A 23,929-nucleotide genomic window follows, 5' to 3' on the forward strand; every position below is an offset into this window, starting at 1 on the left:
CAGTAACAAGACCACATGGTTACTTAGGCTAGTATGTGTTTTCAGATCATCTATAGGTTTGTTTCTTTTCTGGAATATAAATATGTAAACAGACATAAGGAAATACTAGTGGTCCTCTGCGTAGCCTTTCCCAGGTGCCAGTTTTCCACAGACCATGTAAGCAGAGGTGAGCCTTAAGAAAGGATTCAAAGGAGAAGAGTGTAGTAGCCATATGGATCAGTTCGGAGAGGCCATTCCACTTCTAGAATACTTTCCATCGGAGGATCTCAAGCAGCTTTAGATATATTAAAGAACTAAGCCTTTTGATCACCCCCCTGAAGTAGGTATATATTATTAGCCCCATTTTACAGGAGGGAAAACCAAGAGAAAGCAAGTAAATGACTTGCTTAACATAATAGAGTACTTCAGTGGTAGAGCCAGGACTACAAATCAGATCTCTTGATTTCCAGTCCTACTAAACAACTTCCTTCTTCATTAAATGGTAAGATTAAGAAAACACATCATCTAGTTTCAATCTTTCAATGGATTATTATAAACCAGAGAGACTAGGAGGAGAAATACAATTTTACAATTGACAAGAAATACTTTGACAATGTCCTTTTAATGGATATGTTTATGTCAGAACAAAAATGATGGTGCACATTTAAGAGGTAAATAATCAAAGGGCAAAAAGATTCCAGACATGGAAAATTCTTTTCGTTGAATATTTTTAACAGGAAACTAACAAATGGATTTGGGGTCCATGCAATGGTCAGCTGTCACAAGTATAAATAGGGTAACTTAAGCAATCTTTTAAAAACAAGATATTAATACTGAGAAGCACATTAGCTAGCAACATGAACACTCATGAGCCCAAACCTTTTCTAGTATCAGAGAGGTAGCCGTGTTAGTCTGGATCTAACAGCGAAGCAGCGAAGAATCCTGTGGCACCTTATAGACTAACATGCATGCATCTGACGAAGTGGGTATTCACCCACGAAAGCTCATGCTCCAAAACGTCTGTTAGTCTATAAGGTGCCACAGGATTATTTGCTGCTTTTACAAACCTTTTCTAGTGCCTCAGAGCTACAGCTGGCCTGTTATGCAGTAAGAGGTGTTGTTTGGATTACAGATGGCAAATAAATGACAGAAGCAAGCCTCAGGCATGCTTCATATTCTTTACTACACAGAGTCTTTCACTAACTAAACTTAGTGTTTACATTTTCTCTTAAACACCAAAGCAGCAAGCTGTAGATAGCTGTCCTATTCCACAAGTATTGCTGAATTGTCATATGCCACATACATTATCAGATTATTCTGTTTCCTCTTGAAACTACATGCTCAAAATATATCATTTTTGCCCTGAACAAAATAAAAGATAAGTTGTATTAAATACATGTAGGGCAAAAAGGCATTTCCTGTGGAGATCATTATCTGACATCCTATTTAATATAATGACAGTAGCGCTATAACTCCTGAGGATACCATTATCCTGTTTTGTTGTATTTCAGCATAACACCTGATTCAAATCAACACCAACATGTCTTTTTCAGGATAGTCCTGCACAAATGTCGTTATCCAGACAAAATGATACTTTTCCCCAGTGAAATGGAAAGTAAATTTAAAATAATCAGCTAGCCAAGTGTCTCTGTCCAATGTAGTGTTTTTCAAAACTGCTTTCTGATATGAGTTAAAGATTGACATGCTAATTTAAAAATTAGAATGTTTTTATAACATTTTCTTGATAGGTTCTATCCTTCAGAATGATCTGAAATCAAGCTATGAAGGCCACATGGCACTAGTGCCCCAAAGACTAGACCTATTGTCCACAGAAGTCAGTGGGAGATTTTCCACTGAGTTCTTCTAAAAGCTTTTGGTTTATGCTTCAGTTTGAGAGAGTAAAGGAAGGGGAAGCACTGGCATATTTCCCTTATTACCCACCAGGGATGTCACTGCTGGCACAGACAGCAATGTCCTGCCCACCCTATTGAAACACATCAAAGCACATTCTTTTTTAAAGTAGGTTGAAACCACCACAAGACCTGATTAAATTGAACACTTCCAAAGTGGGGAGATTTTTGTGCCATAAAAGTTGCCTACTTTATAATAATTCTCATGATATTTTTTAAAAGAACAGGAATATAAACCTGAACCTGAAAAGAAGTACTCACATGAGTAATCATTATTATAATCATGACTAGTTCACTGAAATCAAATCAACCTAATTGTTATAAACCCCTTACTCACACTGGTGAGCAGTTACTCACACAAGTAGCTCCAGTGACTTAAATAGGACTCTACTCATTCATGTGAGTTACTGCTCACCAGTGTGAGTAAGGGGTTCACAATCTGGCCAAATAGCAAAACAAGACAACCACTTATTAGCATCAGTTAGCTGTACAGTATGTATTTTGGGTGCCAGTGTAATGAAGTAATATTTTAAACAGTGATATCTCAGTCTCACACTCCTGAATTATCTTCAGCCAAAGCGAATGGATGTGAAAAGATGCTACTTACTGTATTATAAGAAAATATTTAATTTTTTTTGTCCATCTTCTACTCTGGATGGCTACAACCTGACACACTGTCTGTCAGTCTTTAGCACTTACATCTATACAGATGTCCTTTATTCTCTCTCTTTCTATCTAAGTTTCCATTGGCTAAAAGCAGCATTAACCCAGTGTGTCAGACAATAAAGCTGTATGGTAAATTAGAATCATGAAAGTTTACAAAGGATTAAAGATTCTGACTTGACATTTTATATCTCATACTATACTGATCTTGCCCCACAATCAAATGTGGTACTTTGTTTTTAAGCTTGTCAACTAACGTTTTAAAACCATCATCTGAACTTCACAAGTACTATATTCAGGCTGCTATGAAAAGAGAGAGAGAGAGAAAGAGAGAAATAAAATTAAAGTTGAACCCAGTTTTTTAATATGTAGATGGGTTTTCAAATGATGTATTCTTTAAAAATGATACACTTCATTAATAAACGATGTTTGTAATGATGAAGTGATTTTATCTTATCTAAAGGACAGAGAGAGAAATAAATCAAATGTAGCATGCCTCAATTTCATTTGCTAGTGTCTCTTCTGGTTTGTGAAAATATCAAAGTTCTCTGATCATTCTGAAGTTGACTAACTGATAAGTTGTGAGGAGAGCTATTCCTTACCGTTTTTGTGCAACACAAGAGGCCAAGGATGTGCAGGGTCTAGAAATACTGCCAGTTATACACTAACATAGTATTCATAACCTGTGAATAAATAATGAGGTATAAACCCTGGGAAATAAATGACAGAACTTTAAAATTTGCCAGGGATGTTTTAATAATATTGAATGCCACCTGTTCACCTGAATAGCAACTCAAAGAAGATAGTGAAGGCAGGGTCTACTTTCACTGACTGCTAAATAAATCCAGAAGTACAAACAAATCACCTAAAATTTAAAGCTACTGTCAATGCATTTGTGATAAAACTTGTGTTTTCTACAGATTTTTTTAAAAAGTCTTTCATCTTTCCAGTCTCTAAGTTTTCATGATCTGTCCTTCACTGACCATTACTATGGATATTGTAGTGCTCTGATGGATCCTATTTTCTGATTTCATGGATCTCCCCGAAAAACAGTTGGCAGAATTCCGAAGAAATTCCACATCAGTGCAAGATTTCACTAACTTAATAGCCTCTCTAATGGTGTTGGAAAGGAAAAAAATATATAAATGCGATACTCTTCCCATTGGTTTCTCTCCTCACATCTTGCTTGAGTCCTCACTTCCTACGGATTCACACAGACCTGTGAACTATATCCTCCCAAGATGTTTTTAAAGCAGTGAACAAAGGGAATAAATTCAGGAAAGATGAAAAAGGGAGGGAGGAAAGAAACCTCTGACCTGACATTACCAAATAAAAAGACACTAAGATGAAAACGAAATAGTGCCATGGATTTACATATGGGGTTTTGATGGAAACTAGGGCTGGGTTTTAAATCAAAACTCACCATCTCAAAACCACTTCTTTTCATCCGCCTGCAGGACTTGAGGTAAGTACGTATGCGTTTTCTGGCACGCTCTTGATACTCAGGGAATTGTCGCCTGCATGAGTCAATGATAGCCTGGATCTTTTCTTTGGGCTGCTTAGAGATTGGGACCATTCGGTCTAAGTTTTCATCTACAAACAGCCTGACAAACATCTGTTGGTAAGAGGGAGACAGAGGAAAAGGGTTTGGAGGGCTGCTCTCTTTCTCTTCCTAGTCTTGATTACTGATAGGAAGATACTTTTTCTGTGCGCTGAAGAAGCTATGTAATGGGAAGCCAGAAATGTTAAGCAAACAACTCTTTAACGGACTTTTTTTATTTAGGGCTGATAAAAAAAAGACAAGAAAAGAATAGTCTATAGTGTATAGAAATTGTGAGATAAACCACAATGGATTGTGAAAATAGGCAGCACTTAACTTTTGTTATTAACAATAAGTTATGATTGCTCCCTGGTTTTGCTGAACTGCATATTTACTATTCTCCTAGTTTGAACAATTGCTTGTGTTATCATGCATAATTACATACAGTGGGAAAGCAAGAGAAAATAGCTGACCACTGGAATCTCCTCCTGCAAACTAGCTGCAGTCCCCCCCTCTATCCATTGGATGAACATGCACATACACACAAAACATATCTTAGTTCTCCTCACTGATAAAGATGGCACTTTGCCAGATAGTTCTAAATAAAACACAGTAAAACTGATGTCTGTTGGCGAGAGTTTAACGTGCTTTAAAAAGGTGTTTAAAAAACATTGTAAATTAATGTGCCTCTAATATTGCCAAACTTACCCGTAAATAACAGTACACAAGGAAACTAGTAAAGTTAAGCAAGGCAGTTAATGCTGCGGGACTTACATTAAAAGCCTTCAGTCGTTCAGCTTCTACCCCATCAGATTCATTAACCTTCTCAGCATCTTCATGTTCATCATGGTCATCCTCATCCTCATCTCCTCGGTTCAGAGACAGATCTTCAGCACCTCTGCCTATGCTCTCGTTCTTGCCAGAGTCATAGCTGGAATAGCTATGTGCAGGTGACTAATAAAGAAAAAATATTTTTAATGTACCAGATTAACAGGTTTACTGGGCTCCTCATCAAATAAATTTGTTTTTAAATTAGCACATCAGAAGGTATTTAAAGAATTCCATGATTTTTTTCTTTTATATACACAAATTACTTTCTCCAGCCCCAACACAAACCCTTATGATCACTGTAACAGAGAACTTTTCTCTATCATCTTGTCTACTTCAGTACATTAAAGCAACAGTCTGAGGAAAAGTCAAGTAAATCAATCTATAAATGACTCTCTTGTGATAATTAAATTCTGGATCAGATGTTTTCACAAAGACTTGTTTTGTATTCAAGTTTCTTCCTGATTACATTAGCAAAGTTTCTTCCACATTACATTAAATTGCTGCAGTTTTATACAGAACTCCGTGGAATGAAAATGACAAATTTTAAGGCAAGGCAGAATAAAGGGAGAAGCGCCGATAGTCATTCATTGGTAGGAATCATTATCTAGAACAGTAATAAGTTATTCATAAACACAGAAATAATAATGCCTTAGTAGATCACTTTCCAAAATTCAAGCAGAACTTACATAGTCAAGCTTTTATAGTTCTCACAGAAGCATTAATAATGGTAACACATACACACCCCTGTTTTCTCCCTGAAGCCTTTCTTTACACAAAATATTCAGAATTTTCCCCTGAGCAGGGGGATAAATAACAGATGACTATTTTTTCATTAAAAAATTCTCCACTCATGGTGTCAAAAACACAGCAGCAATCAAGAGAGTCAAATACTTTAAGCTTCCCCTAATAGTATCAGATTTTGTTTGTCTTGTTATTCTTTGTGTACACTTCACACTAAGTCACAACAAGCAACACAGTACTAAAAAACTCCATCAGAACACCAAGGTACAGGACCATTTTTTTCTCTCATCTAGACCAGTGTAGATCTGGAGTAAGACCATGGAAGTTATTATTACTCTAGATGCACATCCATATAACTCATCCAAAGCATGTTAAAGTCAATTATATCTAGAGGGCTTTCCATCAAGATCTATATGATGAATCTCACTCTATCTATATCATAAGTTTTTATATAGCTCCTGTCATAATGGTAGTCAAAGTGTTGCACAAAATTCAGGAGCACAAAGCCCAAAACAAAATGGGCCAAAATTGTCAAGCATGGGTGCTTAAAGTTATGAGCTTTGATTTATTTAGGGCTCTGTGTAAGTGCCTCAGTTGAGAGGTGTTGAGAAACCACAGACAGAAATCTATAGAGAACACCTGGCACCCTGCAGGCAGGGGTAAATGAACTGTGAGAGTAACAGCAACACTGCCCAGCTGGGTTGGGAGACTGGAGGAGGAAAAGTCAGACAGAAAAATAAATATAAACATGCCCAGTCTTAGTGCATCATTTTTGCCTTTCTCTTTTCCTTCCATTTCTTTATTCCCTCTTTACTCTCCCTTTCATCTTTTTATTTCACTCCTTTCTCTTCCTTTCCATTTCCGCACTTTAAATTATTTTAATACTATTTCTGTCTCCTTCACTTCCCTGGACTCCCCTACCTATTTCTTTCACACATTGATTCTCAGTGTCCACCCCCCACTTACTTCCTTTTATTCCTTTTATTTAATCCGCTCTGTGATTATAGAGCCCCACAATAAAATCCTTTTAGCCACATAACATCCCATTTCTGGGACCTTCATGACTCTCTCTCAGTGTCCCTCAAGCTCTCAACTCTGGGTTTTATTGCCCCTCCCCCCAACCCACTACCCACTCTGTGTGCACCACCAGGGGCAGGAGGAAAAGAAAGTTTGCCAATGCCTCCAGGGGTCAGGGTGGCCAAGACTGAGAGGCCTAAGAAGAGAAAGGCCTGAGGAAGCCAGCCAAGGAGAGGAGGAGCTGCTCCTCTGCTGGAGCACTGCAATCTTTTGTGTACACAGTGGGCAGGCAAGAGGCCAGATTCGAAATGTTGACCTCACTGCCTGTTCAACTGATTCCTGTAGGGATATATGTACGAAAAAATATGATTTGGAGATGCTCCCTCATAAAGGAATGTGTTGTGAGTGTGGGAATTTGGAGATGTGCCCTGGAGACAACGGTTTTGGAACACTGCATGGCTGTGTGCTGCTCACCAGAGTTGCTCTCCAGTTTGTTTCATTAACACCAACTCAAGGAAATGGTTTTAAAACAGTTTCAGATTACACCTGAAGCATACAGAGTAAAATTTAGAAGACTTAAGAGGGGTGCCAGATGAGTAATGTGGCAAATGTAAACCAGATGAGAGATTTGATGGATAAGTGGGCAAGGCGTATTACAATGTTTGAAGAAATATGTGATCTTGTTGCTCAGGAACATTTCCTGAGTATATGTAGTGATGATGTAAAACAGTGTTTATGGGCTAAAAAGGTGAAAACTGTTGATGAACTTGCTACTCTAGCTAATGAATTTGAACAAACCCAAGCATCTGTTAACAATAATTCACAGGCAGAGGGGTTTAAATCTGGTGGGAAGCATGATTCACGTTTTACCTCTGAGAAGAAGGAAGGTGGATGGGAGGCTGGACACTTACCTCACCAAGTCCATTCCTCTAGTCCTCATCCCAAATCTCCTGTAAAAACAGAAGAGCCCAGAAGGTGCTACTACTGTAAATCTACAGAGGACATGAGGAATAAATGTCCTGTGCTGGGTAGTACTAGCAAACAGGCAGCAAGCAACTCATGGGAATGCTGCTACCCAGAGCACAGAGCCACCTCAGGCAATTGCAACTTATCATACAGGGTTTGTAAATATAGTCTCTTCCCAGCCAGGCAGGAAGCACATAAAGGCTGTCAAAATTAATCGCAAGAAACTCCTAGGGTGGAGGGATACAGGTGCAGAAATTTATGGAGAAACATTGTTCAGGAAAAAGACATACTTCCAGGACAGATGGCAGAGCTTTTGTTAGTAGGAGGTCACAAAATCCTTGCGCCTTTGGCTAAAGTGCACACAGAAACTGAGGATTTGGAAGCTGAATTGACTGTGGCAGTAGTACCTCATAACCCATCACAATTGTTACTTGGAAATGATTTTTTCAATGTGGCTCGGGCTGTTAAAGGGTCTGTCTGGGAATCCTACCGAAGACTTGAGAGTCAGTGAAAATGCTAATGACCCACCTGAAAAAGGGGAGGAGGAAGCCATTTCACAGGCAGATAAGATCCACCAAGCAGCTAAGAAAAAGCTGCTGAAAGACCACAGCCCTCTAGAAGAAGGGAATGAGGAAAGTCCCAATGTTTGGAGTGAGAATTACAAAGAAACCCTAGGAGAGGGTGTGTGTGGATTTTTTGCATGGGCATAGCACTGGCCTGGAAGGGGCTGGCCTGTAACATGCTAGATCTTCTTACATCCTTACCTCTCCAAAACCCCAACGACATACATGCACTGAAAACCTTTATTAAAGGGGATACTGGACAAAACACTAAAGGGAAAGAAAGACCAGTATTTGAACACATATTATGGTTCAGGAAGGGGTTGAAAAACACCATGGGTACTGACCAATCCGGACTGTCTAAACAGAAGGCATAGTATGATGAACATACTTGGAAACGCCTCCTTGTCATTAATTTGTTAGTACTGTTAAGTCTCATAATATACAATTTTTTGGTTATGACAAAGAATTTGATACTGATGGTAAATCCTTTAAAAATGTGTAACATGCATAATTTTTGGAAAAAGCTTCTAAACATGGTAGGAGTGGTATCAAGGAAGTCCTATACGGACACTGTTTCTCAGCTAATATCCGTAAACAAGCTTAGAGATTGGCACAGTAGAGAAAGCATAACGAACCTGGTCTGCTGTGTGGAAGGGGAAACTCTAAAAGATATTGATATCTGCATTATGTTAACAATGTTACACACAAAAATGTTTTCAGGCAAGCTGGGAAAAGAAACGTAGAACTTTGCAAAAACACCTGTGGATGACACTACAGTGTTTGGTAACATTTGGGAATTGTATAATCAAACCCTAAAGAGGACATTAGGCACACTGCCTTCACATTAGCTAGTGACTAACCCTCTGGCAGTAATCTAAAGGGGGAAGTGTGACACTTCACCCCATATTCTTCACAGTAATATTATTATGATGTGATTATGACATAATCAGAATGCATTTTATGAAAGATAAATCATGTGAGGTGTCATTGGAAAGGTTATGATTTACTGAATATGATTTACTGAATATCCTATTTGTATGAATGTATCATTTTTTGTATCTGAAGTTAGGAATATTGACTATGTATCTGTATTATAAATACGTTTACACATGGGGAACGCTCACTAGGTAAAGGACACTCAGTCTAGATGGCTGTCTGGAAGGGGCCAATTCAGGTTAATGAGCCACTAGGAGAAAATAATAGGCCTTAGAAGAAGCTTATGTCCCACTGGGGGTGGGGGTGGGGAGTGGCTTTCTGAGGATGCTACAAACAGTCTCTGAGTTATAGCTGCTGTGACCCTACAAGGACATGTGATCAGGTCACCTGGTGCTGGACTCCATCTTGGGATACCAGTGTTCTTCCACTGACTGGTGTGGGTATCAAGCTTTGAGACAAAGGGTTCCCACTATATGCAAAAGATATTTAAGGCAGGGGAGTGACATCATCTTCGTTCTTCACTGACATGCCACCCAAAAAGACTCCTCGAAACATCTGAAGAACAAAGACTGAATTGGGGGCAGTGCTGGACCCAGGCTAAAGGGATTTTTAGCCTGTGAATGGAACACCCTGGGGATTCTAAGCTGTGAATCAGTGCAGCTTGCCCCTTAAGAATCTGCAGCCTGCTGGTATCCTCACTTAGGGTGAGGATCTGCTATTCATATCCAATCTCTTTAGTATATTAAGCTTAGTTTGCGTGTTTTGTTTATTTGCTAGGTAATTTGCTTTGATCTGTTTGCTATCACTTAAAATCTATCTTTTGTAGTTAATAAACTTGTTTTTGCTTTTTCTAAAAACCAATGTGTCTGTGAGTCATAACTTGGAGCAGAAATCTATTGTATATCTCTCTCTACATTGAGGGAGAGGGTGAATTTCATGAGCTTACATTGTACAGTTCCCTGTGCAGCGCAAGGTGGTATAATTCTGGGTTTACACTCCGGATGGGGGTGTGTGCTTAAGTAAATGGCAAGTTCCTTAGCTGGAGCTGTCCTATGCAGAGCTGATCACAGTGTCTGCATGTAACTGCAGCTGGGTGTGTCCCTATCTGTATGTGTGCTGGTAAAAGCACAGGCTGAAGCCAGGGAGAGGGCTTGGCAGGATGGTCACAACAGTGCAGTGTAAAGGGAGCCCAGGCTAGTGGGCCGGGGGGGCTCAGTGGTACCCCAGTTCCAGGGGGAACCTGTCACAGTGGGATCTCATAACTGGGTGGCAGCTGATTTAGGACTTTAAAGATCATCACTAAGGTTAATTGTTTGTCAAGACCAAATATTAGGAATATCGTGTTTTTGCCGTGAAATGAAAAGCAAAGGTCAGTTTTAGCTGAAAGCTCTCTGAAGAGTCATAGCATGTTTTATTCACCGCTTTTTCTCTTTTAAGGATTCAGGTCTGCCATGCTTATTTGAATTGAATGGTACCTTATTATGTCAGACAGCCCACTGGATCACCATTATATACATAAAACATTTTTTACTTTTCTTAGTTACGTTGTTTTCAGTTTTAAACACATCTCACCATAAAGAATAGGAACATCTTGCAGAAGCAATATTTGTTAGTAGGCTTAGGATGAGAGCACTGCATTGGTTACACATGGTTCACATTTGCAAGATTATCTTCACAACCATAAGGGCTACATACTTAATTTTTCTAAAAACAAAACAAACAAATAAAAGCTAATTCAGCCCAGTAGGGAGCTACTTGGTAGCCACGACTTTTGTTTAAAAACTGCAAAAATCGATCAAAGAATCAGTAACAAACCATGAGAGCCTGACAAACAACCAGCCTTAATCATAATCAACAACCTGGATTGCACCCAGAAAGAGTGCAGAAACCTGAGCATAGGTATTATCAAGTATTCACAGCTGCTCACTCATAGGGAACGGCATTCATTCCCAGCTGCAGCTTCCAGTTCTAAGGCAAGAGTTGAAATTATTGTGGATCTAATGTATATGTAATGTATTGTGTATCTAACTTGTGTGCAACTTGTGCAGAGTATATCCCTGAGATGTTGTACATATTGTGCATCCAAGCCATTTGCTTAGCAAACTGAAATTTGATTAACTAAAGTAACAATCTATGCAGTTATCTCTCAGCAGATGAGCCCGTTGAGATAACAATTTATCACAAGACTGTTCACTCCACATTCTGTGTTTAACCAAACAATATTCATATAAAAATGTTTTATAATTTTCTGAAATCACTCCCCTATTCTTATCTTTTTTCTTCTTCCCTTATTCCAGTCTACTTCCCTCCTTAGGTCACTCTCTTTTTCTCCTTCTATATTCTCTTCCCGCTCCTCACTCCACATTTCAATCTCCTTTATCCCTCCCCCACTAGATGCATTTAAATTGGTAATCACAGTAATTGTGCTCATAAACTAGGCATGCATTTGCATACACATTTTAAACATGCACTTGTGCATGTACACTTTTAAAAGTTGCATCATACTGTACAGAAAGCAATTAAAATATCTATATTTAGATCTGGTTACATTTTGATGAAAAATTGTCAACATTCAATGAGGAACACAGGAAAAGAATGTTGATAAAATTCTTGCTTTTTTTTTTCTTTCATTTTGTAACCGATTCAGATGATCACGATAGGTCTTTGGGGGGATGGCTGAGAGTTTGAGTTTTGGGTAGAGTTGCAAGGAATATATTTTGTTCATTTACAAAAAAATCAAGCCCATACTGTACAGTAGAATACTTAAAACATCTATAGGGGTATTTTTAGGAGAGTTGAGGACACAGGTTTTATAGGGGCAGGAATGGAATATATTCTTCTCATTGGCTGGTATGTTAATTTTTTACATTCCAGTTCCAATATTGCGTGTTTTGCGTATGTGGATTGTGAGTTTAATTGTTGCCAGGCAGCACAGAGCTTTTGCTCGGGAGTCTTTTTGTACTTTAAAGCTAAATAATTAAATAATACATTAAATACCTTCAAGATGGATGTGCTCCTCTTTGGCATTAGGAACATCTCCATTCACAGCTCCATCTCCTCTATCGTTTTCTCCTAAACTCACTGCTTCCATTTGCCTGCACTGTCTACAATTTTAGCTTCATCATTTTACTTTGAACTTTCCATTTTCTCTTTCAGTTCTTACATTGTCAGGGATCGCTGCTATCAAACGCCAGTCCACCCGGCTCTTAGCCAGTAAGTTCCAACCTGCCGCCCAGTGACTTGCTAACAGTTGCCAGAACTAGAAGCTCAACTGACAGAGGATTCCAATCCTGGGATCTGATTCCTGGAACTTTGAGAGTTCTGAATGGTTCCCTGCTTCTATTTAAACCAGGCACAGGAACAGGAAGTTGTCCTCACAACTGGGTTTCCTCTGTGTAGGACTGCTTTCCTTAGGCTACCTGCTCCTACTGCCTGACTCTGGTCTTCTGATACCTGACTCTAGATCTGCCCTTGGGCTTTTCTCAAACTCTAATCTCCTGGTATCTGACTTGACCTGGCTCCAGACTCCTGCTCTGACCACTAGAGAAGTCTGCCCATGTTCTGATCATGACATACATATACAAATCTCCCTATTTCCACCTCCATGATGTTGCCTGCCTAAGTCTCCTCCCTGATTCCTCTTAAGCTGAAATCCTTCATGACTTCATCTCCTTCAGCTTTGACTGTTGTAACTCCTGTTTACATGGCCTCTCCAAGATCTTCAGACTACAGCATGTACAGAACCTTGCTGTCCATCTTCTCGCTATACAAAGAAGCATGACATCTCATCTTCAAATAACTCCAATGGCTCTCCATTCATTTCAGGATCCAATTCACAAATTATCCTCCATGTTTTTAAACCTGTCATACAGTTGCTCAGATTATCTCAGGACTTTGTGTCTCACTAATGGCCCATCCTAATCCCTCCTCTAGATCAACACTGACAGGGGGGCTGGAACTAGGGGTGCTGGGGATTTGGTAGCACCCCCTGGCTTGAAGTCAGTTCCATCATATACAGGGTTAACAGTTTTGTTCAATGGCTTTCAGCACCCCCACTATAAAAATTGTTCCAGAACCCCTGAACACTGGCCTTTTAGGCTTCTCCATACACTCTCAGTGCCGGTTCAACAGCCTTCTTCTCTATAGCTCCTGCCATTTGGAGCATTCAGGGGAATGTAACTTGCTGTAGAAGAGCCAAGAATCACAAACATAGCACTGTTTTATGTAGATTGTATTATACAGGTATTATCTGATATGGAAAATGTATTTTGATACTGCTTATATGAAAAATGCTAAATAAAACCATGTTGGATTATATTTTACTATGTTGTAATATAAAAGGAACTTTTATACCCTTCATTAGCAAGAGGATCATGTCCAGGAAGAGAACTGCTCAGCTATCTACAGTAGTAATTAGTAGATAAAGGATATATTTTTCTGAACTATCCCACCATTTGCAGTAGTCACTCAGGGAATAATGAGTTGTTCTGTACCAAAGACCACCCATTCACCATCTCTTAGTAAGCTACTTATCCAGACTACAGGGTATCTGTTTGTCTGTGATGTTCTCTATATTTATTAATAGTAAATACATAAACTCTCCGTTACCCAATGTAGTTGTAGCCGTATTGGTCCCAGGATACTACAGAGACAAGGTGGGTGAGGTAATATCTTTTATTGGTTCAATAAAAGATATCAATCACCTTGTCTCTCAGTTATCTGGGCACTTCCATTCCATCCAGTTTCATCTGGATAGATAGAATATTGATAATTGAAAGATAAACGATAATTGAAAGACCCTGTGAAAGTAAACTTTTCTTCTGGTATACTTCTCCTCTTAGGTAAAAGATACTGTATGCTCCATCTATCCCCACTGATATTGACCCACATTATTGAGGCATATCACTTTGCCCTGATAGAAATAATCTCAGAAATTAGCCTAGATATGGTGTGAAGAGACAGAGGCAACAGAAAATCCATGTTCAGGTAGAAGGTGAAAAGTCTGCTTAGAAATAATAATTTAACCAACTTCTTTCTAATTCTAAATTCCTCCCCAACCAGTCTCCACTTATCGGTCTTGTCACATGCAGGAAGGCCTGCTTACATACTCACCAATTCATCACCATTTCCATCATTCTGAAAGGGTAGGACTCTTTGACTGATGATCAGCAAAAGCAAGAGGGAGTATCCCTATCCCACAAGATTTGAGTGAATATCAGAGCAGAGCAGGCTTAATGCAGGGAGCTTGAATACTTCCTAAAGTTTGTTATTTGCTTTATTGATCTATAGAGCTCCTGTCATTGATGCAGGATGCTAGGCATTTATAAACTACCTGTCACTGATTCCATTGCAAAACCAGTGTTGCTGCCTACAGAAATTTTAGCAAAAATATTGTCATTTGTGGTACCAAAAGAGCCAAAGGCAAAAAACATAAAGTAATCCAACATCTTGCATTGTGCTCTCAAGTTCAGTAGAATTTGTTAGGCTCTGGCCGACCCCTCAAAAGGAGTGAATTTCAGAGGCAGGGACTCTCAACTGAGAAAGTTCTATTCTCTGATTCCAGAAACCTTTATCGCAGGAACTGACAGAAAATGCTAGATTATCTTACTGGCCACAACAAAATATAACATTTGAGGCAGTCCTCCTGATAACAGGGTCTGAATTAAGGCTTTAAATATTTATCACCAATATCTTTGATTTCACCCAGAATCAAACCAGAAGATTTGAGTGAAGATGTAAGCTCACAATGGCTGGACCTACTCAGAAAGGAGGCAGCTGCACTCTGCACCTGTGGGCAGGCTTCAAAGGGAGTGCTCAGAAGCCTATATTTGAAATGTCTAGCTTCAGGCTGACAAAGGCCTGAGTGTACAGCTGATCAACATTTTTCTGTCAAAACTGGTTTTTGATGAAAAATTGGGGTTTTAGGTACACTTTTTTTGTTTTGCTAAGAGTATCTGCTTTTTATAGAAAATTTTGACCTTTCATCAGAAAACTGAAAATTTTCTAGTTTCTGTCCAAACACCAACATTTTCATTTCTCAGCTGAAAATTTTTATTTTTCAATAAAAAGTCAAAAATTTCCATGGGGGGGAAAAAAACCCATTTTCTGACCAGTTCTACCTGGATGACCAATGCAAGTTCCTCATTATAGAGGGCTAGCAGAAGCCTTTGGCCAGCTGAAGATGATAAAACATACTTGTTAACCTCTGCTGGGACTTCATAATCCAGGCTGTAAACTATTTGAGTAAAAAGCCTCAAGAGAAGATGCAAAACCCAGCTTTGGATATTCATCCCAGTGTTTCCTTCTGCCAATAAGCAACCCTTCTGTCTCATTAGGACTGAGCAAGACAGTTTGCTTTCCATAGAATCATAGGACTGGAAGGGACCTCGAGAGGTAATCTAGTCCAGTCCCCTGCACCCATGGCAGGACAAGTATTATCTAGACCATTCCTGACAAGTGTTTGCCTAACCTGCTCTTAAAAACCTCCCTAGGCAATTTATTCCAGTGCTTAATCACTCTGACAGGAAATTTTTCCTAATGCCCAATCTAAACCTCCCTTGCTGCAATTTAAAACTATTGTTTCTTGCCTTTCCTCAGAGGTTAAGAAGGAAGAACAATTTTTCCCCCTCCTCCTTGTAAAAACCTTTTATATACTTGAAAACTGTTATCAGGTCCCCTTTCAGTCTTCTCTGGACTTTCTCCAATTTGTCCACATCTTTCCTGAAACATGGCGCACAGAACTGGACACAATACTCCAGTTGAGGCCTAATCAGCGTGGAGTAGAGCAGAACTCTACTCTACTCTATCCAGAACTCTACCCTTATCACACTCAGGAGAATAATTAGGCTGGAAACAAGGGACACAGAACTAAGCATCATGAGGACTAGGCAGTCCCTAGTCTCTTGCTTTGTCTTTCTAGTCTCTTGTGGCCAATGCACAGGAAGAGTGATAAGACATAACCCAGAAGGACCCAGGCTTTTGGGAAGTACATGAATTGACTAGCACTACACTTTTCAACCTCTCTGATAAGGAGGAGAAGAGCTACTATCCACCCTGCAAGATCCCACATCCAGGTCAAAAATATTATATACCATGGTCAAGGATATTTGAAGCTGCTGATTTTTTAAAAAAACTCTCGGTATGGACACCTTACCCTTGCTCACTGCTAGAAGGAGCTTCTAAGCCATAGTGGGCAATACAGTCTCTGTTTAGTTTGAAGCCATTTATGTTTGTCAGGGGGTGGGAGATGGGGTACAGGAGGAAAGTAACTTTTTAAAAGATACCTTTGTTGCCTTGATCTTACCTTTTAGTTTGCCCAGTAATGGTAAACAACTGCATACAGAGCAACAAAGCGCTGCCATGAATAGAGAGGAGCAGTCCTGTTTGGTGAGACAGGAATAGTTTGGCATTTTCTTTCTGCTGGGCAGGACAGCTCTGCTCCATTCTCAGTCTTGAGTGCACTGCTTGTCGTATATGGTATTGGGGACAATAGTGCCTCAACACTATAGATTACAAACCAGTCTTAATTCACTATTATAAATCTCACTGAGTATTTATGTATGTGGAAAACTTATAATAAAAGATATCACTTCTCTTTGTTCTCCTTTCCCCCTCCATTTTTATTCTGTGATCTTTGTGCCAGATGTGTGTAAGTATTTTCCCCATCCTATTTTTATAGAACTTTTAAGCCTCTTCTCTGCTTTGATCTCATTCACACCTTTTGTCTTTGCTCTCTCAGGGTATGGCTACACTTGAAATTTCAAAGCGCTGCCGCAGTGGGAGTGTGGTCGGAGCGCCAGCGCTGGGAGAGAGCTCTCCCAGCGCTGCACTTAAACCACATCCCTTACGAGTGTAGCTTGCAGCACTGTAGCACTTGTAGCGCTGCGGCACTGATTACACTGAGGCTTTACAGCGCTGTATCTTGCAGCACTCAGGGGGGTGTTTTTTCACACCCCTGAGAGCGAAAGTTGCAGTGCTGTAAAGTGCCAGTGTAGTCAAGACCTCAGTTTTCACCTGTAGTTTTTCTTCTTCTTACCACCCACATTGTTTCCCTCATTTCTTTGTTTTCTCTCTGCTCCCATCCCCCTCATTTACTGTGTGACACACAGAGATTTAATTAACTAATTTTCTCCTTAAATTCCAAACAGGGAACATGAGGCTTAGTAGAATTTTTTCTCCTATAGGCCTGAACCATGAATCTAGTTTGGGAAATCATGTTCTTATTTGTGAGGACCATCCATTGAGGTCATCATCCATGAGTTAGTCCTGGTTTAGGAACTACGAGTATTGGAGAAGTAAACATTCTAATTCCTATTCTCTTGCCTCTCCTTTTCCACCATTCTTTTCTATGCCAAATCCCTTGCTCACAGTAACTGCTCTGAAACATGTAGTCTCTTCATGTTTGTAGTGTAATGCTGCTGATGAGCAGACTTGTTACCAGGTAAATAGCTCGGGCTCTGAAGGTGAGATTTTGGCTTTAGCCACTCACTTTTGTTCTATGTTTCATAGATTCATAGATTCATAGACTCTAGGACTGGAAGAGACCTCGAGAGGTCATCGAGTCCAGTCCCCTGCCCTCATGGCAGGAGCAAATATTGTCTAGACCATCCCTGATAGACATTTATCTAACCTACTCTTAAATATCTCCAGAGATGGAGATTCCACAACTTCCCTAGGCAATTTATTCCAGTGTTTAACTACCCTGACAGTTAGGAACTTTTTCCTAATGTCCAACCTAAATCTCCCTTGCTGCAGTTTAAGCCCATTGCTTCTTGTTCTATCATTAGAGGCTGAGGTGAACAAGATTTCTCCCTCCTCCTGATGACACCCTTTTAGATACCTGAAAACTGCTATCATGTCCCCTCTCAGTCTTCTCTTTTCTAAACTAAATAAACCCAATTCTTTCAGCCTTCCTTCATAGGTCATGTTCTCAAGACCTTTAATCATTCTTGTTGCTCTTCTCTGGACCCTCTCCAATTTCTCCACATCTTTCTTGAAATGCAGTGCCCAGAACTGGACACAATACTCCAGTTGAGGCCTAACCAGCGCAGAGTAGAGCGGAAGAATGACTTCTCATCTCTTGTTTACAACACACCTGTTAATGCATCCCAGAATCACATTTGCTTTTTTTGCAATAGTATCACACTATTGACTCATATTTAGCTTGTGGTCCACTATGACCCCTAGATCTCTTTCTGACATACTCCTTCCTAGACAGTCTCTTCCCATTCTGTATGTGTGAAACTGATTGTTCCTTCCTAAGTGGAGCAGTTTGCATTTGTCTTTATTGAACTTCATCCGATTTACCTCAGATCATTTCTCCAATTTGTCCAGATCATTTTGAATTATGACCCTGTCCTCCAAAGCAGTTGCAATCCCTCCCAGTTTGGTATAGTCTGCAAACTTAATAAGCGTACTTTCTATGCCAACATCTAAGTCGTTGATGAAGATATTGAACAGAGCCGGTCTCAAAACAGACCCCTGCGGAACCCCACTTGTTATACCTTTCCAGCAGGATTGGGAACCATTATTAACTACTCTCTGAGTACGGTTATCCAGCCAGTTATGCACCCACCTTATAGTAGCCCCATCTAAATTGTATTTGCCTAGTTTATCGATAAGGATATCATGGGAGACCATATCAAATGCGTTACTAAAGTCTAGGTATACCACATCCACCACTTCTCCCTTATCCACAAGACTCGTTATCCTATCAAAGAAAGCGATCAGATTGGTTTGACACGCTTTGTTCTTTACAAATCCATGCTGGCTATTCCCTATCACCTTACCACCTTCCAAGTGTTTGCAGATGATTTCTTTAATTACTCGCTCCATTATCTTCCCTGGCACAGAAGTTAAACTAACTGGTCTGTAGTTTCCTGGGTTGTTTTTATTTCCCTTTTTATAGATGGGAACTATATTTGCCCTTTTCCAGTCTTCTGGAATCTCTCCCATCTCCCATGACTTTCCAAAGATAATAGCTAGAGGCTTGAATACCTCCTCTATTAACTCCTTGAGTATTCTAGGATGCATTTCATCAGGCCCTGGTGATTTGCAGGCATCTAACTTTTCTAAGTGATTTTTAACTTGCTCTTTTTTTATTTTATCTTCTAGACCTACACCCTTCCCATAAGCATTCACTTTGTTAGACATTCCTTCAGACTTCTCAGTGAAGACCAAAACAAAAAAGTCATTAAGCATCTCTGCCATTTCCAAGTTTCCCGTTACTGTTTCTCCCTCCTCACTGAGCAATGGGCCTACCCTGTCCTTGGTCTTCCTCTTGCTTTTAATGTATTGATAAAAAGTCTTCTTGTTTCCCTTTATTCCCATAGCTAGTTTGAGCTCATTTTGTGCCTTTGCCTTTCTAATCTTGCCCCTGCATTCCTGTGTTGTTTGCCTATATTCATCCTTTGTAAACTGACCTAGTTTCCATTTTTTATATGACTCCTTTTTATTTCATAGGTCATGCAAAATCTCTTGGTTAAGCCAAGGTGGTCTTTTGCCACATTTTCTATCTTTCCTACCCATTGGAATAGCTTGCTTTTGGGCCCTTAATAGTGTCCCTTTGAAAAACTGCCAACTCTCCTCAGTTGTTTTTCCCCTCAGTCTTGATTCCCATGGGACCTTACCTATCAGCTCTCTGAGCTTACCAAAATCTGCCTTCCTGAAATCCATTGTCTCTATTTTGCTGTACTCCCTTCTACCCTTCCTTAGAATTGCAAACTCTATGATTTCATGATCACTTTCACCCAAGCTTCCTTCTACTTTCAAATTCTCAACGAGTTCCTCCCTATTTGTTAAAATCAAGTCTAGAACAGCTTCCCCCCTAGCAGCTTTTTCAACCTTCTGAAATAAAAAGTTGTCTGCAATGCAGTCCAGGAACTTCTTGGATAGTCTGTGCCCCGCGGTGTTATTTTCCCAACATATATCTGGATAGTTGAAGTCCCCCATCACCACCAAATCTTGGGCTTTGGATGATTTTGTTAATTGTTTAAAAAAAGCCTCATCTACCTCTTCCACCTGGTTAGGTGGCCTGTAGTAGACTCCTAGCACGACATCACCCTTGTTTTTTACCCCTTTTGTCCTAACCCAGAGACTCTCAACACTTCCGTCTCCTATGTCCATCTCCACCTCAGTCCAAGTGTGTACATTTTTAATATATAAGGCAACACCTCCTCCCTTTTTCCCCTGTCTATCCTTCCTGAGCAAACTACACCCATCCACACCAACATTCTAATCATGTGTATTATCCCACCAAGTTTCAGTGATGCCAACAATGTCATAGTTGTATTTATTTATTAGACTTCCAGTTCTTCCTGCTTATTACCCATACGTCTCGCATTTGTGTATAGGCATCTAAGATACTGGTTTGATCTTGCCTTCCAGTTTTGCCCTGACCCTCCTTTCTCTCTGCCATTATAGCCCATGCTCCCTCTTGTTTCCGACCCATCTCCCAGGTCTTCATGTTCCCCACTTACCTGTGGGCTTTGCTCACCTGTCCCCGTCGAACCTAGTTTAAAGCCCTCTTCACTAGGTTAGCCAGTCTGTGTGCAAATAGGGTCTTTCCCCTCCTCAAAAGGTGAACGCCATCTCTGCCTAGCTGTCCTTCCTCAAATAGCATCCCGTGGTCGAGGAAGACAAAGCCCTCCTGGCAACACCATCTTCGCAGCCAGGCATTCACCTCCATGCTGCATCTGTCTCTGCCCAGGCCCCTACCTTTGACAGGAAGAATCAAAGAGAATACCACCTGCGCTCCAAACCCCTTCACCGTACTCCCAGAGCCCTGTAGTCACTCTTGATCCACTCAGCGTCACACCTTACAGTATCATTTGTGCCCACATGGATGAGTAGCATGGGGTAGTAGTCAGAAGGCCGGATAATCCTTGACAATGCCTCTGTAATATTTCGGATACAGGCCCTCGGCAGGCAGCATACCTCCCGAGATGAAATGTTAGGGCGACAGATGGGTGCCTCCGTCCCCCTCAGCAGAGAGTCTCCAACCACCACTACCCTACGTTTCCTATTTTCAGTGGTGGCAGCAGACCTCCCAGCCTTAGGGGTATGAGGCTGCTCCTCCTTTACTGTACGGGATGATTCCTTCTCTCCTGTATCAAGAAGAGCATAACGGTTACCTATTACCACGGCGGGAGGGTTCGCAGCAGGGATGGAGCACTGCCCGCTGCCAGAAGTAACCAGCTGCCAGTGTCCACCCTGAGCCATCTCCTCCTCCACCTGTGGTGTGTCAGCAGTCCTGTGAACTGGGACAGCTACCTCAGCTGTCTCCACATGGACACGGTCCAGGAATTGCTCGTGGATACGGATGCTCCTCAACCTAGCCACCTCCTCCTGTAGCTCTCCCATCTGCTGCCTGAGAGATTCCATCAGTTGGCACCTTTCACATTGGATGCCTCCCCCAGCCTGGATATCAGTAAGTGGAAATTGCAAGTTACAGTCTTTGCAAAACCACACCAGAATCTGGGTAGAAGCATCCATGCTCTGGTGCTCTGTCTGGCTACAGGCACAGGTGGAGGAGACAGAAGCAGTGCTGCCACAGGTATTGCGGGTCTTCCTAACAATCGTAAGCCTCCCTCTGTCAAACTCCCTCTCAAACTCCCCTGTCTGCAGCTCCCTGTCCGCTCTGCTCTGCTTTAAAGAGAAAGGTTTTGGATGTAGTTTGGTTTATAGGTTTTCAAGGGACTATGCTGGTGGCTCTTGCAGTCTCTGTGTATCCCAAGAAGGCTGTATTCGAAGTCCCTTCAAGCAATGAGGCTGCAGATAGGTAAGAAGGAAACTTCAGAGACAGATGTGTGGTAACTGTAGACCAGCACTGCAGATTGCATGTGCAGTGTTCCTGGGCATCAAGAAACGCAACAGTGTGGGAGTGGATCACCTGTTTTTGCTAGGTACAGGGAATAACAAAACAGTAAGGATGATCCTGTCCTTTCAAATCCTGTCCTTCACAAGCTGTCCTGTCTTGCACATGGTCTCCTATTTCAGTCTGGAGAACTCAGCTGCTTCCTGTTCAAAAGGCTGCTTTAGACCATACAGCTGGATGGCTGTTGAATGTATTCAGTGCAGACAGTTACCTGCTGGTTGTGGCAGGTCAAAGACCTGGTCAGTTCCCTCTTGTGGGGGATACATTTGATAGACAGGCAGGATAAAGCCCCTGAAGGTCTTGTTCTGCACCATAACCAGGGAGCACAATATTCAAAGTAAGCAGGAGCTGAGCTGTTATACTTTCTTACCCAAAAGGGAAGAATATCAGCATTTCTGAAGTTATTTTTTATTCTTTATTTATTCATATGAGTAAGAGGCACATGGTGCAGAGCACCAAGGTATGAAATATGAGGAGCTTTCAAATTTTGGCAAGACGGAAGAGAACAAGTTATCTACAATTCTGAGAAGACCTTTTCAGGTGTGCTCATTCCTAACTTATCATAGACTCTGCACTGTCCTGTTCCCCCTCCCACTTCGTGCTACCAAACAACATTAGAAGAGTATCAGAGGGGTAGCCATGTTAGTCTGGATCTGTAAAAGCAGCAAAGAATCCTGTGGCACCTTATAGACTAACAGACGTTTTGGAGCATGAGCTTTCGTGGGTGAATACCCACTTCTTCAGATGCATGTGGTGGAAATATCCAGGGGCAGGTATATATATGCTAGCAAGCAAGCTAGAGATAATGAGGTCAGTTCATTGGTCCAGGCTGAGGTTGATGGTGGGGTGGAAGCTGTTGAAATCATGGTGGAATTTTTCCAGAGTCTCCTTCCCATGGGTCCAGATGATGAAGATTTCATCAATGTAGCGTAGGTAGAGAAGGGGCGTGAGTGGACGAGAGCTGAGGAAGCGTTGTTCCAGGTCGGCCATAAAGATATTGGCATATTGTGGGGCCATGCACGAGAGGTCCACTTTCTTGACACCATGGTGCAAATAAGTGATGGTCACATTAACACCACCCTATATCGAAAACCTACCGACCGCTATGCCTACCGACCGCTCATGCTCCAAAACGTCTGTTAGTCTATAAGGTGCCACAGGATTCTTTGCTGCTTTAACATTAGAAGAGTTTCCTCCCTTTCTCTTTCCCACTTTGAGCACTGTGGGAGTACAAAAGTACAGCAGGGTAGGGTGGCGATTAAAAAGTATTTGGTGGAAGCAGCGGAGGGGAGAACTCCAACTCACCTGTTTCCATCCTTGGAGACAAATTTAGGCTTTCCCTTCTCCCGTTTGTGTTGCTCAGTCATGAGAGTCATATGCCAGAACAGGGTGAGAGGAGACAGTCCTATCACTCCTGCTTTTCTGCTCACGAGAGTCTGACAGATTATTTACATCTTGAGAAGTATAGGTTGGAGAAGAAAAGACAGCAATGGTAGCATATTGAGACACAGACTCATTCAAAAAGAAAGCCAACTGGTTAATGACATGCACATTATCCCTAATTATCTGTTCAGAACTGAACAGTCATTTTACACATTGGTGCTAATCATCAGAAGATGTGCTGGCAATCTACCTATTTCCAGAAAAGCTGTATTATAGCCCTGCCAGCAACCAACCATGTTTAAACATGGTTGTGACTCGAGTGTGAGAAGAGCCATAGGAGTTATCCATTTACCAGATTTATTTTTCCCTCTACATCTCCACTCTTAAAGTGAAATCTGTCTAACACATTACTCATTGTGCATCACATGCTATAGTCCTGATGCTGATAGAAACTCTCACTGAAGTCCATCATTTTGCCTTTATCAGGACCAGCCTCTGAATTTTTTTTAAATATACAAATACGGCG

General features: G+C 40.9%; 1 protein-coding gene across 4 annotated transcripts in view; it reads right to left on the reverse strand.

Moving 5' to 3' along the window:
• NOL4 (nucleolar protein 4) overlaps positions 1–23,929 on the reverse strand; it is a 284,810-nt gene that overhangs the window by 59,544 nt on the left and 201,337 nt on the right. For 3 of the 4 annotated variants that reach the window (XM_050941989.1, XM_050941991.1, XM_050941993.1), the window contains 2 exons: positions 4,867–5,046; positions 3,976–4,167 (listed from right to left, as the gene is read on the reverse strand). In XM_050941989.1, the coding sequence (XP_050797946.1) occupies positions 3,976–4,167; positions 4,867–5,046 (372 nt within the window). The remainder of the gene's footprint in view (positions 1–3,975; positions 4,168–4,866; positions 5,047–23,929) is intronic. The other variant, XM_050941990.1, reaches the window with a different exon arrangement.

Source organism: Gopherus flavomarginatus, chromosome 2 (genome assembly GCF_025201925.1).
Source record: "Gopherus flavomarginatus isolate rGopFla2 chromosome 2, rGopFla2.mat.asm, whole genome shotgun sequence".
NCBI classification, from domain to species: domain Eukaryota; kingdom Metazoa; phylum Chordata; order Testudines; family Testudinidae; genus Gopherus; species Gopherus flavomarginatus.